The 13136-nt window shown below is 57.1% G+C and overlaps 1 protein-coding gene across 1 annotated transcript; it reads left to right on the top strand.

Moving 5' to 3' along the window:
• The first annotated feature begins 386 nt into the window (after positions 1-386).
• KCNN4 (potassium calcium-activated channel subfamily N member 4) lies at positions 387-11522 on the top strand. The gene is made up of 8 exons (XM_057712888.1): positions 387-545; positions 3563-3658; positions 4934-5364; positions 7063-7198; positions 9350-9460; positions 9623-9741; positions 10121-10190; positions 11358-11522. The coding sequence occupies exons 1-8, from the start codon at positions 387-389 to the stop codon at positions 11520-11522; spliced, it is 1287 nt and encodes a 428-aa protein (XP_057568871.1).
• The last annotated feature ends 1614 nt before the right edge of the window (positions 11523-13136 follow it).

Below are 13136 nucleotides of genomic sequence, written 5' to 3'. Positions count from 1 at the left end.
GGGTGTGGCTGAGTGTAGGTGTGTATTACACGCTGCAGACCGTTGTGTGTGACAAAACCCATTGTGTGTCAGTGTGTGTGTCTTAATCCACGTGGACACACGCCTCTTCCTTGCTCTGCCCCAAGACACACCCCAGCCCCTCCTTAGTCTGAGAAGGGGGGTTGGGAGCCTCCCCTCTGCCCAGGGGCCTCCCCAGCACCTCCCCGCCCTGCCCAGCAGTAACCACCTCCCAGAGGGCACAGGCTCTGCTGTGCCTCAAAGCAAGAGCCCAGAGCAAGGGAGCAGAGCAGGCCGGGGACCTGCAAGCCACAGTGGCTGCTCTTTGTGTGCTGCGAGGTGGGGGACCCTGGGCAGGAAGCTGGCTGAGCCCCAAGACCCCGGGGGCCATGGGTGGGGAGCTGGTGCCGGGCCTGGGGGCCCTGCGGCGGCGAAAGCGCCTGCTGGAGCAGGAGAAGAGTCTGGCCGGCTGGACGCTGGCACTGGCGGGAATCGGCATCGGACTCATGATCCTGCACGCGGAGATGCTATGGTTCGGGGGGTGCCCGGTGAGTGGAGGCTGGAGGCTGAGACCCCTGAGTCTTTAGGGAGGAGGGGCTGGGGCCTGAAATTCCTGGGTCTGAGGGAGGAGGGGGCTGGGGGCTGAGACTCCAGGGTCTGAGGGAGGAGAGGCTGGGGGCCAGCACTCCTGGGTCTGAAGGAGAAGGGATTTGGGGCTGGAATTCCTGGTCTGAGGGAGGAGGGGGCTGAGGGCTGAGACTCCAGGGTCAGAGGGAGGAGGGTGGAGGGGCTGGAGACCCCTGGGTCTGAGAGTGGAGGGGACTGAGGGCTGGACTCCTGGGACCTAGGGAGGTAAATGCTGGGGGAACTTTCTGCAAAAGGAAGGGAAGAGGGGTCACAGAATGTCAGTTTGAAGGTATTGCAATTAGACAGTTGGAGGTCCGGGACCCCTGGAGGCTAGGGGGTGGCTGGTCAGATACTCGAGTGTCCCAAGAGCAGATCAGGGGAGAGATAACCCCAGGTTCAGTGAAGGGAGGGTGAGGAGAAAGGCTGACTTCTTCCAGTAGGCAGCGGCTCCTTGGTTCTTATCTAAACTCTAATGTTTGCCCAGTATCTCAGAGGCAAAGGGCAGAGACCAAAAGAACTGGCTGGGTGTGGGGTGGGAAAAGAAAACAAGCCTCCCCGCCATCTCCGTCCTTAAGAAGTTCAGCTCCCATGTAATTTATGGGCTATTTAGTCTAGGAAATAAGGGAGAGGTAGGTTTATGGTAGCCTGGACTCCTGGGTCCCAGGGGAGGAGGGGCTGGGAGCCTGGGCTCGTGGGTTTGAAGGGGAAGGCGCCTTAGAACATCTTTAGGGACAGAGGGGCTGACGTTGAGGATGGTGTGAGTGGGAGAGGAAAGAACAGGTGGGGCCAGGACAGGTCCGAGCAGGCTCCCAGCACATTCCAGCCCTGGTCCGGGCAGTGATGGGGCAGATGAAGGAAACGGGTCAGAATTGGCAGCTTGAGGACGGGACAGAATTGCTCAACAGGAAAGGAGGGGTTGGAGATCTGTCTGGGGTAAGAGACATGGAACTGGGCTGGTTGGGTAGCACTGATTTGAGGATTGAGTTGGGGGGACTCCTGGGGGACAAGGCTCAGGCTTGGATTTGGGGGTGGGAGAGGCAGGCAGCTCTGAAGTGACCAGGAGCCACACGGAGGATCAGGGCAGGCTAGCTTCCTCTGGCCGGGTGGCCAGGCGAGGGCAGCGGGCACTGAGGGGGTGGGGCCGCCAAAGCGCATGCCAACAGGAAGCATGGCTGGGCTGCCTCTCCGCTCCGCTCCGCTTCAGCACCCCGCCCAACAGGGGAGGTGAGGACAAGGGAGCCCTGGCAGATGGGCAGGGACAGGGGGTCTTTCCTACGCCACCCCACCCCTCCGCCTTCTCACTTCCCATTGCTTCCCTCCGCCACCTGCCAGGCTGCAGCCTGCAGCAGGGGGACTCTGGAATCTGCTGCAGCTCTCTTGAGCCTCAGTTTCCTTTACTGGAAACTGGGGGTGCGGGTGGAAATACATGACCCGAAGAGTCCTCCTCGGCCCCCTTTCTATGACTGCCTTGACAACACCCGTGTCCCCTCCCCACCTCCACTGCAATCTAACAAACTCATTTTGCAGGGATCCAGACACCTGCTCACCAGCGGGGAGGGGCTGGAGGAGAGGCAGGTGCCAGACCCCACTGAAGCAGGAGAACAAGATGGAGGTAGCAGGGTGGGAAAGGGAGGATGGTGAGAGGTACCGAGAGGCAGAGTTACACAGAGAGACAAAGACAGACCAACACAAAGATGCAGTAAGAGACAGAGGGAGTGGTACAGAGGAAGGGGATCTGGAATTCGGCGCGAGAGGAATTGGAAAGGAGAGAGGACCACCAGAGAAGTGGATTGCAGAGTGGGGAGCAGGTTGGGTCTGTTGGGGTGTTGTTTGGGACAAACTAAAGAAAGGCACAGGGAACTGGGGAGCCATAGAAGGATGAAGGGGTGGGGGAGGGCCAGGGACAACAGCACCATTGTTTGGGGAAGGGTGGGGGGGCAGGCCCCCTGGGGCAGGAAACTGGCCCTCTTCCCCTGCACAGAGGCGGGCCCTGGCCGGACCAGGGGAGCTGGCAGCGTTTTAGGAGAAACAGGTGCTGAGCTCAAAGTAGGAGCCCAGGTGGCCCCTTCCCTCTGATACCACCTCCCAGGCAGGGACCCTCTCACCCCCTCCTAGGGAATCCAGCAATCTTAGTTCCCTCTAAATCCCTTCCTCAATAATTCTAGATTCCTGCAAGGTATTGCCACACAAAGAGAGGGAAAAAAACTTCCCCTGGTTTCTGGAGGCCATGTGCTTCCGGCCAGATCTGCCCTGGGCTCAGAGCCAGGAGAGAGGGCAGGAGGTGGGGAGGGGGTGGGGAGAAGACACACAGGGAAAGACTGGGGGGCCTTTTTCAGAGCTGGGGCTGGGGTCTTAGGACCCCAGCCCCCTGGAGGAGGGCAGGGGAGGGTGTCATTCATTCCTTGGGGATTGAGTGATAGTTTCGAGGCTCCTCAGGAATTGGGGGGTGGGGAGGGACTTGAAGTTGCTTTCTAAGGCAGGGACCAGCTGGGTGGGAAGGGAAGGGTGGGGCCACTCTTTAGAGGCTAAGTGTCTTTTTTTAGATACCCCCCAACACACATACACACAACTGAGGAACTGTTTTAGATGGGGACAGGTATGGGGGTGGGAGGGGAGAGAAATTAGGAAGGAATGTGAGTTTCAAGGTCTTGTCTGAGGGGTGTGGTCCTAGGAGAAGAGAGCTGAGGAGGAGGGTGAACACCAGCATCTGGGCCAGGGCTGTCCCACTGGGAAGGAAGAGGACACTCTTCCTGGGGACCAGATGATGGTTTTGAGACTTCCCCAGACCTGAGGCATCAGGAGGAACTGGGCTGGGGGGTGGGGGTTAGGAGGCTAGGAAACTGGGAATGGAGAAGGGATGGCAGTTTGGGAGGAGGGTAGAGGGGACTGAGCCGGTGGAGACCTAGGAGCTCACCCCTTTCTCTCTCCCTCCCGACAGTGGGCGATCCACCTGTTCCTGGTTAAATGCATGATCAGCATTTCCACATTCTTGCTGCTTTTCCTTATTGTGGCCTTTCACGCCAAAGAGGTCCAGGTAGGGCAGCCCCCACCCCCAGCCCCTTCCTTGCTCCCCTGAGCCCCCACCATGCCCTGTTGGCTCACATTTTCCACCTCCTGGGCTGAGTAATGAGCTTCCTCCACCCTGAGATGCATCCACCCCCTCATCCACCCGGAGGGGATGAACCTCGGACAGACAGACGGAGCCTCCTGGAGCAGCCCTGACCTTCCTCTTCCTCTGCCTGCTGCCCTCTGTCTCATCTTGCACCCCTGTAGAAGCTGAAACTTCCTGCCCCCAGGCCTCTGTCCACTCTGTCCCCAGGCAGCCTCACACCAGGAGCAGCCTCCCAGACCTCCCTTCTCCATCCCCAAGTCCCCACCTGTTCCTGTCCCAACAACCCAAGACCCTCGCCATGTGCCTGCAGTTCCTTCCCCACTCCTGAGCTCCCCACTTCTGTGCCAACGACGCCCCAGACCCAGGAGCCCTTCCCACCCATACTCCTCCTCCCATCTCATGCCTCGACTGGGCCGTCCACCCACACTGGACTCTCCACCCCTTCCCCTCTCATCCCATCCCCCATCATCCCCAGATCCTGTTCCCTTCCCCCCACACCTTTGTAGTATAAAATGAGGGTTATTGGCCGCCTGTGGTAACGCCCCTTGCAGTGGCCGCCACACAAGACCTGCTCAGTAAGAAGTACACATTATCATTACTAGCACTCATTCGAGTAGTTAAAGTGGTCTGGATGTGTAGCCCAGCTTGTCAGCTGTACCTGAGGTCCCTGAGCCTCAGTTGCCGCATCTATAAAATGGGGGTAAGAATACTTTCAATCTCACTACCTTGTGAGCATTCACTGAGTCACAACACATAAAGAGGAGAGCGTGATGCCTGGCACCTCCAAAGTGCTGGTAAATGTTGGCTCTTGTTGCTAATGGGATGATGGCAGGTAGCTCCATGGATGTGGAATGTAAGCTCCGGCAGGCAGGGGTTTCCCTTTTGTTCACCCATATCCTCAATATATCTCAATATACAGAACAATGTCGGGCACCCAACAGGCACTCAGTAAGTGTTCCTGGGCTGGAAGTTCTGGAAGTGGGCTGAAACTAGGACGGGGGAGAAGGTGGCCAGATGTCTTCCTCGGGTCCTGCCCTGCCCCTTCCCCACCCTTCCGGGGCCCCATGCCCTTCGCTATCTGCCTCCCTCTCCGGCCGCGCGGGCGCGCCCCCCTTATCTCCCCGCGCAGGCTGGAGAGCGGGCGCCTGACCTTCGCGTGACCCCCTCCCCATTCTCCGTCCGTTCCCCTCCCCGCAGCTGTTCATGACGGACAACGGGCTCCGGGACTGGCGCGTGGCGCTGACCGGGCGGCAGGTGGCGCAGATCGCGCTGGAGCTGGCGGTGTGCGGGCTGCACCCGGCGCCGGTGCGGGGCCCGCGGTGCGCGCAGGGCTCGGGGGCCCCGCAGACGGACGCCGCGCAGTCTTGGCCGAGCTTCCTGGGCCAGGGGGAGGCGCTGCTGTCGCTGGCCATGCTGCTGCGCCTGTACCTGGTGCCCCGCGCCCTGCTCCTGAGCAGCGGCGTCCTGCTGAACGCCTCGTACCGCAGTATCGGCGCGCTCAACCAGGTCCGCTTCCGCCACTGGTTCGTGGCCAAGCTGTACATGAACACGCATCCCGGCCGCCTTCTGCTCTGCCTCACGCTTGGCCTCTGGCTCACCACCGCCTGGGTGCTGTCGGTGGCCGAGAGGTGAGGGGGCGGGGGGCGGGGCAGTGAGGGTACCTGGAGCCTTGGGAGAAGCCGTTTACAACCAGCGTCGCCCAGTACGGTGGTGCAGGTTGGGACTCCCTGGGACCAAGCAGTGGAGAAAAGCTATCTACCCACACTCTCATCCACCAAGGAACCGACAGGCCAGCCTCAAAGCCTTTTGCCCCAAAGCTCTTCATCCACCTGCAGCCTCCAGTCTCCCCAAACAGACACACACACACCCTAGGAAGCCCGGCCCTTCCTGCTTCCAAATCCTCCTGCCTCAGGTTTCCAGGCATCTGTTCAGTCTCCAAACGCAGGCACTGGAGCCTGGCCAAGGGTTGCACCTGCTTTGCAGGAAGAGGACATCTCTTCCAAATTAGCACAGATGCACTGTAGGTGCTCCTGGTGACTCCGGGGCTGCTCTGGAAGGGAATTCCCCGCAGGGAATTGGTACAGGAATTCCAGGCTGCCTGCTGGACTTTGACCTGATGCTGGAACTGTACCTTGCAGGGCCTCCACTTATGTTACAAATAAACAAATTGGGGGTAATCTTAGCCAGTGGTTCTTAAAGTGTGGTTCCAGGACCAGCAGCATCTCCTGGGAACTGGTTGCAAATCCAAATTCGCAGTCCCCGCCAGGATCTACGGAATCCCAAACTCTGGTGGGCGGGGCCCAGCAATCTGTTTTAACAGTTGACTCTGATGCTGGCTCAAGCTTGAGAACCTCTGGTTTAGTACATCTGGTAAAGGAGTCTTGAGGGGAGGTGGAGAATGGGAAGATTTGGCCTTAGATCTCTCCTCTCTGAGCCTCTGTTTCCACATCTGTAAAATGGGTATCAAAATCCACCATCTTCAAAGTCTCCCTGGCAATTCTAATCTTTCATGATTTTAAAGTAATTTGTCTCACAGGATCCCAGTTTTCTCAGTTGGGAAATTGGTCAGGATCCTCCCACCAATTTTCTCATCTGAAAAATGGGAGGATGGGGAGGGAGCCAAATTTCTAAATCTGTTTTGAGGCAGAAGTCCTCAAACTTGAATGTATTCTGGGATGAAGCGGTTGGAGCTTAACACTGCAGATTCAGCCCCTACCTCCAGACACTAATTGAGTGGGTTTGAGGTGTCTGGGGCCCTGGTGAATGATGCTTTCCTTGCTTTGGCCTAACTGTGGGTCAAAGTTAGGCAAATCCTGAATCTCAATACTTTCCATGGCTGGACCTAAATGTCCCCTTCTATGAAGTGAGGGGAAAAGAGCGCAGAGTCCCGCCAAGCCTTTTTAGAGTCCCACCTTTTTAGTCCTGATAGGGCCACCTCTAGGCCATACAGCATCTTTGTGGAAATTAGAAAAAGGCGTCCCTTCCACTGGGTGGATGCGGCCCCCTGCCGGGGTCTGACAAGTGGACTTCGGGCTGCATTTCTGCCCCCTTTCAACCCCTCAACCACACGCTCTGAATGCAGCTGCCCTGGTAGCCCAGCTGAAACCAAACGGGCTTTGGAATTAGCTGGATCCAGGTTCACATCCCACAGCCCAGAGTGGCTGAGCATCTTACCCAGATCACTCAGCAAAGAGGAGGCCAGGTGGGCTCTCCAAAGCCCAGAACATACTGGCTTCTTCTCTGAGTGCTTCTTGGGACTGTGGGTGTGTGTTAGGAAGGTAGCAAACATCACAGGAACCCCAGAACTAACCCTCCCTTCCCCACAGGCAGACCGTTAATGCCACCGGGCACCTTTCAGACACACTGTGGCTGATCCCCATCACGTTCCTGACCATCGGCTACGGGGACGTGGTGCCAAGTACCATGTGGGGCAAGATTGTCTGCCTCTGCACTGGGGTCATGGTGAGTACACCCACTCAGGGACCCTGCCTTTATCCCACGCTGCTCATCCCCTGGGCCCCAGGAAACCACAGAGCCAAATAAGGCACTCAGGGACACCCCCTGAGAAACTTGGGTGTCTGGAGCCCCGCAGCCCCATTCCCTGTCTGGGACACAGACACCAGCCCTATTTCCTTTGAAAATCCAGGAATTCATCCCCTGAGTCCTTGCTCTCTCTGGAACCTAGGACCCAGCCCTCATCCTCCTCGAGGACACAGGCCCCTGACCTCCCAGCCCCATTTCCTCCCACATTCCAGGAATCCAGCCCTGAGCCCCGCCAAGACTCAGGTATCTTGCCCTCTCCCCGCCTTTACCCTCTCAATCATCCAGGACTCAGGTACCTGGCTTCCCAGCCTGAGGCTCTTCCAGGACCCAGGAATCCAGTCTTCCAGCCTCCACTAAAGCTATTGAGTCTAGACATCAAGAGCATGCCTGTGGGCTCAGGCTGCCTCGGTTCAAATCCTGCTTCTGCCCACTTCCTAGCTGGGAGTCAGCCATGCAATCTTTCTGGGCCTCAGTTTCCTCATCGATAAAATGGGGATGCTGATACCCGTGTATCCCTCATGGGGTTCCTGAGAAGACTAAATGAATTGAACCATGTAAAGGGTCTCAAACACAGGAAATGCTCAGTAAACGTGTCAGGGGGTGGCGATGGGGAAGCTGTTATTGTAACTGGTTCCAAGCATCTGGCTGCCGCTACCCCAGCTCCTGTGCCCCCAAGAATGAGGCAGAGGCTCCCCAAGCAAGTCCCAGACTCAAGCCTCCTCCCCAGAGCCGGCCTCCTCCTGAATCTAGACATCCGCCCCCTTCCCTTCATAGACCCAGTACCCAATGTCTTGGCCTTCACTCCCTGGGAGATCTAGCTCCCCTCACCCGCAGGGGTGCCCCCAGCCCTGATTTGTCCCAGGAAGGACACGTTGAATGCCCTAGTCCTGGGTCCACAGGGGATGCATGGGGTGGTAGGGAAATGTGACAGCCCACCCACCCCCGCCCCCAGCGGTGAGTCTTTGTAACTAGGAAAGAGGGGCAGAGACTCTACCATGGACAAACTTTCAAAGGGACGGCGACCCTCCGGGCTGCCTGGGACCTCCTCCCTCATTTGACAAAAGGAGAAACAGACATAAGGCGATTTGCACTTGAGCTCACAGCCCACTCTTAGCTGAGAGGTTCCAAGGTTTAATGAAATAATAATGGCTAACTTTTGTTGGGCACATACTCTGTGCCAGTCTCTGCTCTGAAGGTGTTAACTCCTGGCATCCTCGGAATACCACGAGGGTGTGCACACTTTACAGATTAACTCAGACACTGAGAGATTAGATAACTTGCTCCGAGCTGGGCTTGGAACCCAAGCAGCCTCAGAGCCAAGGTTTATAGCTAGTCAATTGTTCTGAGGGTCAAGAGTCGAAACATATGGGGTGGGGGAAGACTTCAGAAGATTCATTCTAACTCCAGGGAGAGTGAGCAAGTGCTACATAGAAACTGGGATTTGATGAGGCCTTGAAGGATCAGAGGCCTCGAGAAGGAGGGGAAAAGAGTGAGCATCTGGACCAAGGTGCTCAGACAGATGAGGGCTGAGTTGCCTGGTGGGGAGGCTGGGCAGAGGATGAAGAGCGGCCTGGAACTTGGAAGGCCTTGAGAGCCGGGCTAAGAAGTCTGGGGCAATGGGAGCATAGGGTGAGGCGGCTAGGGTCATAACTGGATATTAGATCTCCCTGCGGTCAGGGTGGGAAGGAGGGAGAGGGACACCCTCGATGACCGGATGGCCGACTGGACTGTAGGGAGGAAAGTGTGCCACAGGAGCCCTGAGGTCTGCCTCTCGCCCAGAACCAGCCCTTCTTCCCCATCTCCAATCACAGCCTTAACAAAAGAGGACGTTGTGATGGGGTAAATACCAAGCCCAGGAGGTGGACGTGTGATTTTACGATCTCAGCTCCACCTCTGGGAGCTGTGGGACCCTGGTTCTCTCCAGGCCCGTTTGCTTGTCTGTCAGCTAGGGGTGGTGGTGCCTGCAGTCTGTGGCTGTTGGGAGGGCTCAAGGAGAGAGAGAGTTGGTGGCACACGGCTGGCCCTTGGAGCGCCACGGCCCTTGTGTCATAGCACCTGCTGTGCCCACAGGGGGTCTGCTGCACAGCCCTGCTGGTGGCCGTGGTGGCCCGGAAGCTGGAGTTTAATAAGGCAGAGAAGCACGTGCACAACTTCATGATGGACATTCAGTATACCAAAGAGGTGAGGGTGGGCCTCCAGCACCCAGACCACACCCCTCCCTCAGACCCAGGATCCAGGCCCCCAGCCCCTCCTCCTTCAGACCCAGGAGTCCAGGTGCCTAGCCCCCTCCTCCCAGAGCCCTAGGCGGTCCATCTCCCCCCACACTGTGCCACCCACCCCCAGATGAAGGAGTCAGCTGCCCGAGTGCTGCAAGAGTCCTGGATGTTCTACAAACATACACGCAGGAAGGACTCTGGAGCTGCCCGCAGGCACCAGCGCAGGCTGCTGGCTGCCATCAACAGGTGAGGACCTCTGCGTGTGCACACACCATGTACACCTGTCTGAGTCTCCTCTTTGTAGGGCGTGTGTGTGTGCGTGTGTGTGTGTGTGATCAAGCATGAACGCGAGCCCACGTGTGGTCTCACTGAACAGATGCCCACCTGGACCTCACAGTGACTGTGTGTGTGATGCTTCCATTTGCATGTCTCAGGGTGTCTGGAGGCCTGGGTACCCAGGTCTCTATGTGGGAGGTGGGCTCCTGGGTGCAGCCACCCACTCCCACCCCTTCAGTTCTCTGGCTGCTTTTCCTCCTTATACCATATATCTTTGTGAGTCTCTCCTCCCCTCATCCCATCCCTGAGCTAGGGACACTCTGACCCCCCATTTTTTTTTAAACCCCAGGTTCCGCCAGGTGCGGCTGAAACACAGAAAGCTCCGGGAACAAGTGAACTCCATGGTGGACATCTCCAAGGTACTGGGATCCCAGGAGAGGGGGTCTGGGAGAAGAGGAGGTTGGGGGCGGCTGGTAAGGAGATCTGGCCCTGGAATAGGGCACACTGGCACACACAGGCACTCAATAAAGGTTTATGTTTGAACAAACAAACGGATGTGAATGTTGCAATAGCGTTTCTCATGTAAGGTGCAGCTTCCTTTGAAACTTAAATAACGCGTACAAAGAACTCCAGTGTTTGATGTGAAATTATTTCCATTGTCAAGCTACATACATGTGGACGGATATAAAATTCCTTTCAACTATGACTCTTATACAACAATAAAACCAAAGCAAATTGACAAACCAAGTTCCAACACAAAGGGCAAAGCAATAAAATGCGAATTAACAGCACTGACACACAGACGGGTGATACTGTTCCGGGAAAACTCAAATCTGTGCTACTCTTATGAAGACGGGGCCCAGGAGTGCTGGGCAGCCTTGCCGGGCACAGGGCTGACTCAGTTTGCCCTCCTTCTGCTGGGTCCCCTTGATTCTGAAGTGCTCGGGTCGGTAACGTCACAGCCCCCCGGCTTGGCTCACAGCACCTCTTGCTTCCCCGGTAGCCTTTGCTTTTTTCTTATTAGTCCACGACAGTTCAAACAGTGGCCCTTGGCTCCAATGCCATGGTAAACACAGCCACAGATGCTGGCCCCTAAACTACACGGTGGTGGCCTAGATCTGCCGGAATTGTTAGGTTGTGATTTCTGAGAACATCCACACGGAAGTCAAGCGTTCTCATGGAAAGCTCACACATCCTCAGTGACGAAGCTTGTATCCTAGTTTGAGAAGGTAGAGAAAGGGCTGTGTGGATTTTGAAGTCAGGCGGTCATCAAGTCCACAAAGAGTTAAGTGAGCACCTACTATGTTCCAGGGCCTCTCTGATCCAGGTGCTGCCTTGGGTGTGTCATTTAACTGCTCCAGGCCTGTTTCCTCAGCTGTTAAAAATAGAAACAGGATTCCCACTCCCCATGCTTTTAGAGAACTTTAAACTACACATGAAGAGCACCTGGCCAAGTCGCTGGGCAGTGGGAGGTGGTCAATAAATGGTAACTGTTATTATTGAGGCTAACCCTCCAGGGCCCGTAAGGACTTAGAAAATGCTGGTCTCCCCCAGCCCCCTGATCCCTCTGACCTCTCTCTGCCCAGATGCACATGATCCTGTGTGACCTGCAGCTGAGCCTGAGCAACTCACACCAGGCCCTGGAGAAGCAGATCGAAGTGCTGGCAGGGAGGCTGGACACCCTGACCGAGCTGCTTGGTGCTGCCCTGGGCCCCCGGCAGCTTCCAGAACCAAGCCACGAGGCCACGTAGCTGGTGAGAGGGCTGGGACGTGGGCAGGAGAACATCCTGGAGGAAGGGTGCCTGTGGCCTGCACCCCATGTGGCTAAGAGGGCGGGGGATGGGTGGCCTGGAGGTGAGGCCACCCGTTCTCTTCCGCTCTGGCTCTGGCTGGAGGGAGGGACTCCAAGTTCGGGGCTGGACCGGCAGTGAAGGAAGCAGACGTTCTGTCCCCCCTTCGCTGACCCTCAGTACCCTCTCCCTCTTCCTCTGCTTGGTCTCTGTCTGTGTCTCTTCCTCTGGTGTCTGGCCTGCCTGCCTATCCATCTCTCTGTTCGTCTCCCCAGGACCTATCCAGGGAGAACCAGGCTACTTTCTCCAGGATCGAGGTCAAGGACATTCTCCCTGCTACTCCTGACCTAGCCCCACGCATAAAGCCCCTTAAGTGCGAGGACCGAGGGGGGCCCCACCTTGGGGTGAGTTGACTCACTGATGGCTACTGGAAGGGACACTGGCTGAAGGAGGCAGGCCACAGTCCACCAGCCACCGAGGCCCCAAATGGGAAAATGGTCACCCCTGCCCCACATACCCTGTGCCTGGGGGCTGGGGCTCCTGAGTCCCGGAGGAGGAGGAGGAGGAGGAGGAAGAGGAGGGGAGCAGGGGCCCAGAGCCCAGGATCCTGGGCTGCCTCAGTTACCCGCTGGCGGGCAGAGCTGAAGTTAGGAGGCCTGAGGCTGGGAGGAGGCGGGAGGCAGCGCCCCCTGGCGGGAGAGCAAGGAAGACACCATCTCTCCAGAGCTGCAGAGAATTATCTGGCGGGGGAGAAAGTGGAGGCGGGGTGAGGGGTGCAGCTCACCAGTCTCTGCTCTTACACTTTGTAATAAATGTTGAACAAAGTCAGAAGAGGTTGCTGTTTCTTTCTGAACATATCCGCACTCCAAACAGGCAGGTCAGCCAGTGGAAGGCCCTTGCCCTGTCTGAACCTGTTTCCCCATCTACCAAACAGAGGCCTCCAAGAAGTATCCTCCCAGGTCTGTAGACTGGGGCGTCGTCAACACGGCCCCCCTCCCCACCCAGCCCCAGCCCAGATCTGAGGCTTAGAGCAAGGGCTTTACATTCAGACAGACCGGGGTCCAAATCCTGGCTCTGCCATCCACTGGCTGTGTGACTCTGGGCAAGTGGCTTCACCTCTCTGAACACTTCACGTCACCGGTAAGCTGGGGCCACCTTCCCACGGGACAGCTGTGACGATTAAAACAGGCAGGGGCACAGAGGGTTGGGCATTTAGTAAGAACAAGCACATGAGAGACCTTCATTTTCATTAGTGCTACTGATTTTGAGGCAGTGAATACGTGGCTGCCCTTTTTCTTTTTTCTACTGGCCTTTGCCCCTCTCTGCTTGTATTCCACCAGAACCTAGATGACAACTCACCAATCAGGAGACTAACAGGAACCCCAGATCATCCCACATACTCCCCCAGTACCTGCTAGGACTCAGACAGGAAAAGGGAAGGGGGCTGGCACTTACAGAGGTCCTCCTGTGTGCCCAGCTCTGCGCCCCCGTTGTGTAAACCACCACCACTGCTGCCCCACTCCACCCCACTGTACAGATACACAGACTGAGGTTTCAAGAGGAGCAGGGCCTAGA

This window comes from Hippopotamus amphibius, chromosome 16 (assembly GCF_030028045.1).
Source record: "Hippopotamus amphibius kiboko isolate mHipAmp2 chromosome 16, mHipAmp2.hap2, whole genome shotgun sequence".
Lineage (NCBI taxonomy): Eukaryota > Metazoa > Chordata > Mammalia > Artiodactyla > Hippopotamidae > Hippopotamus > Hippopotamus amphibius.
This window is presented reverse-complemented; position numbering and strand designations above follow the sequence as displayed.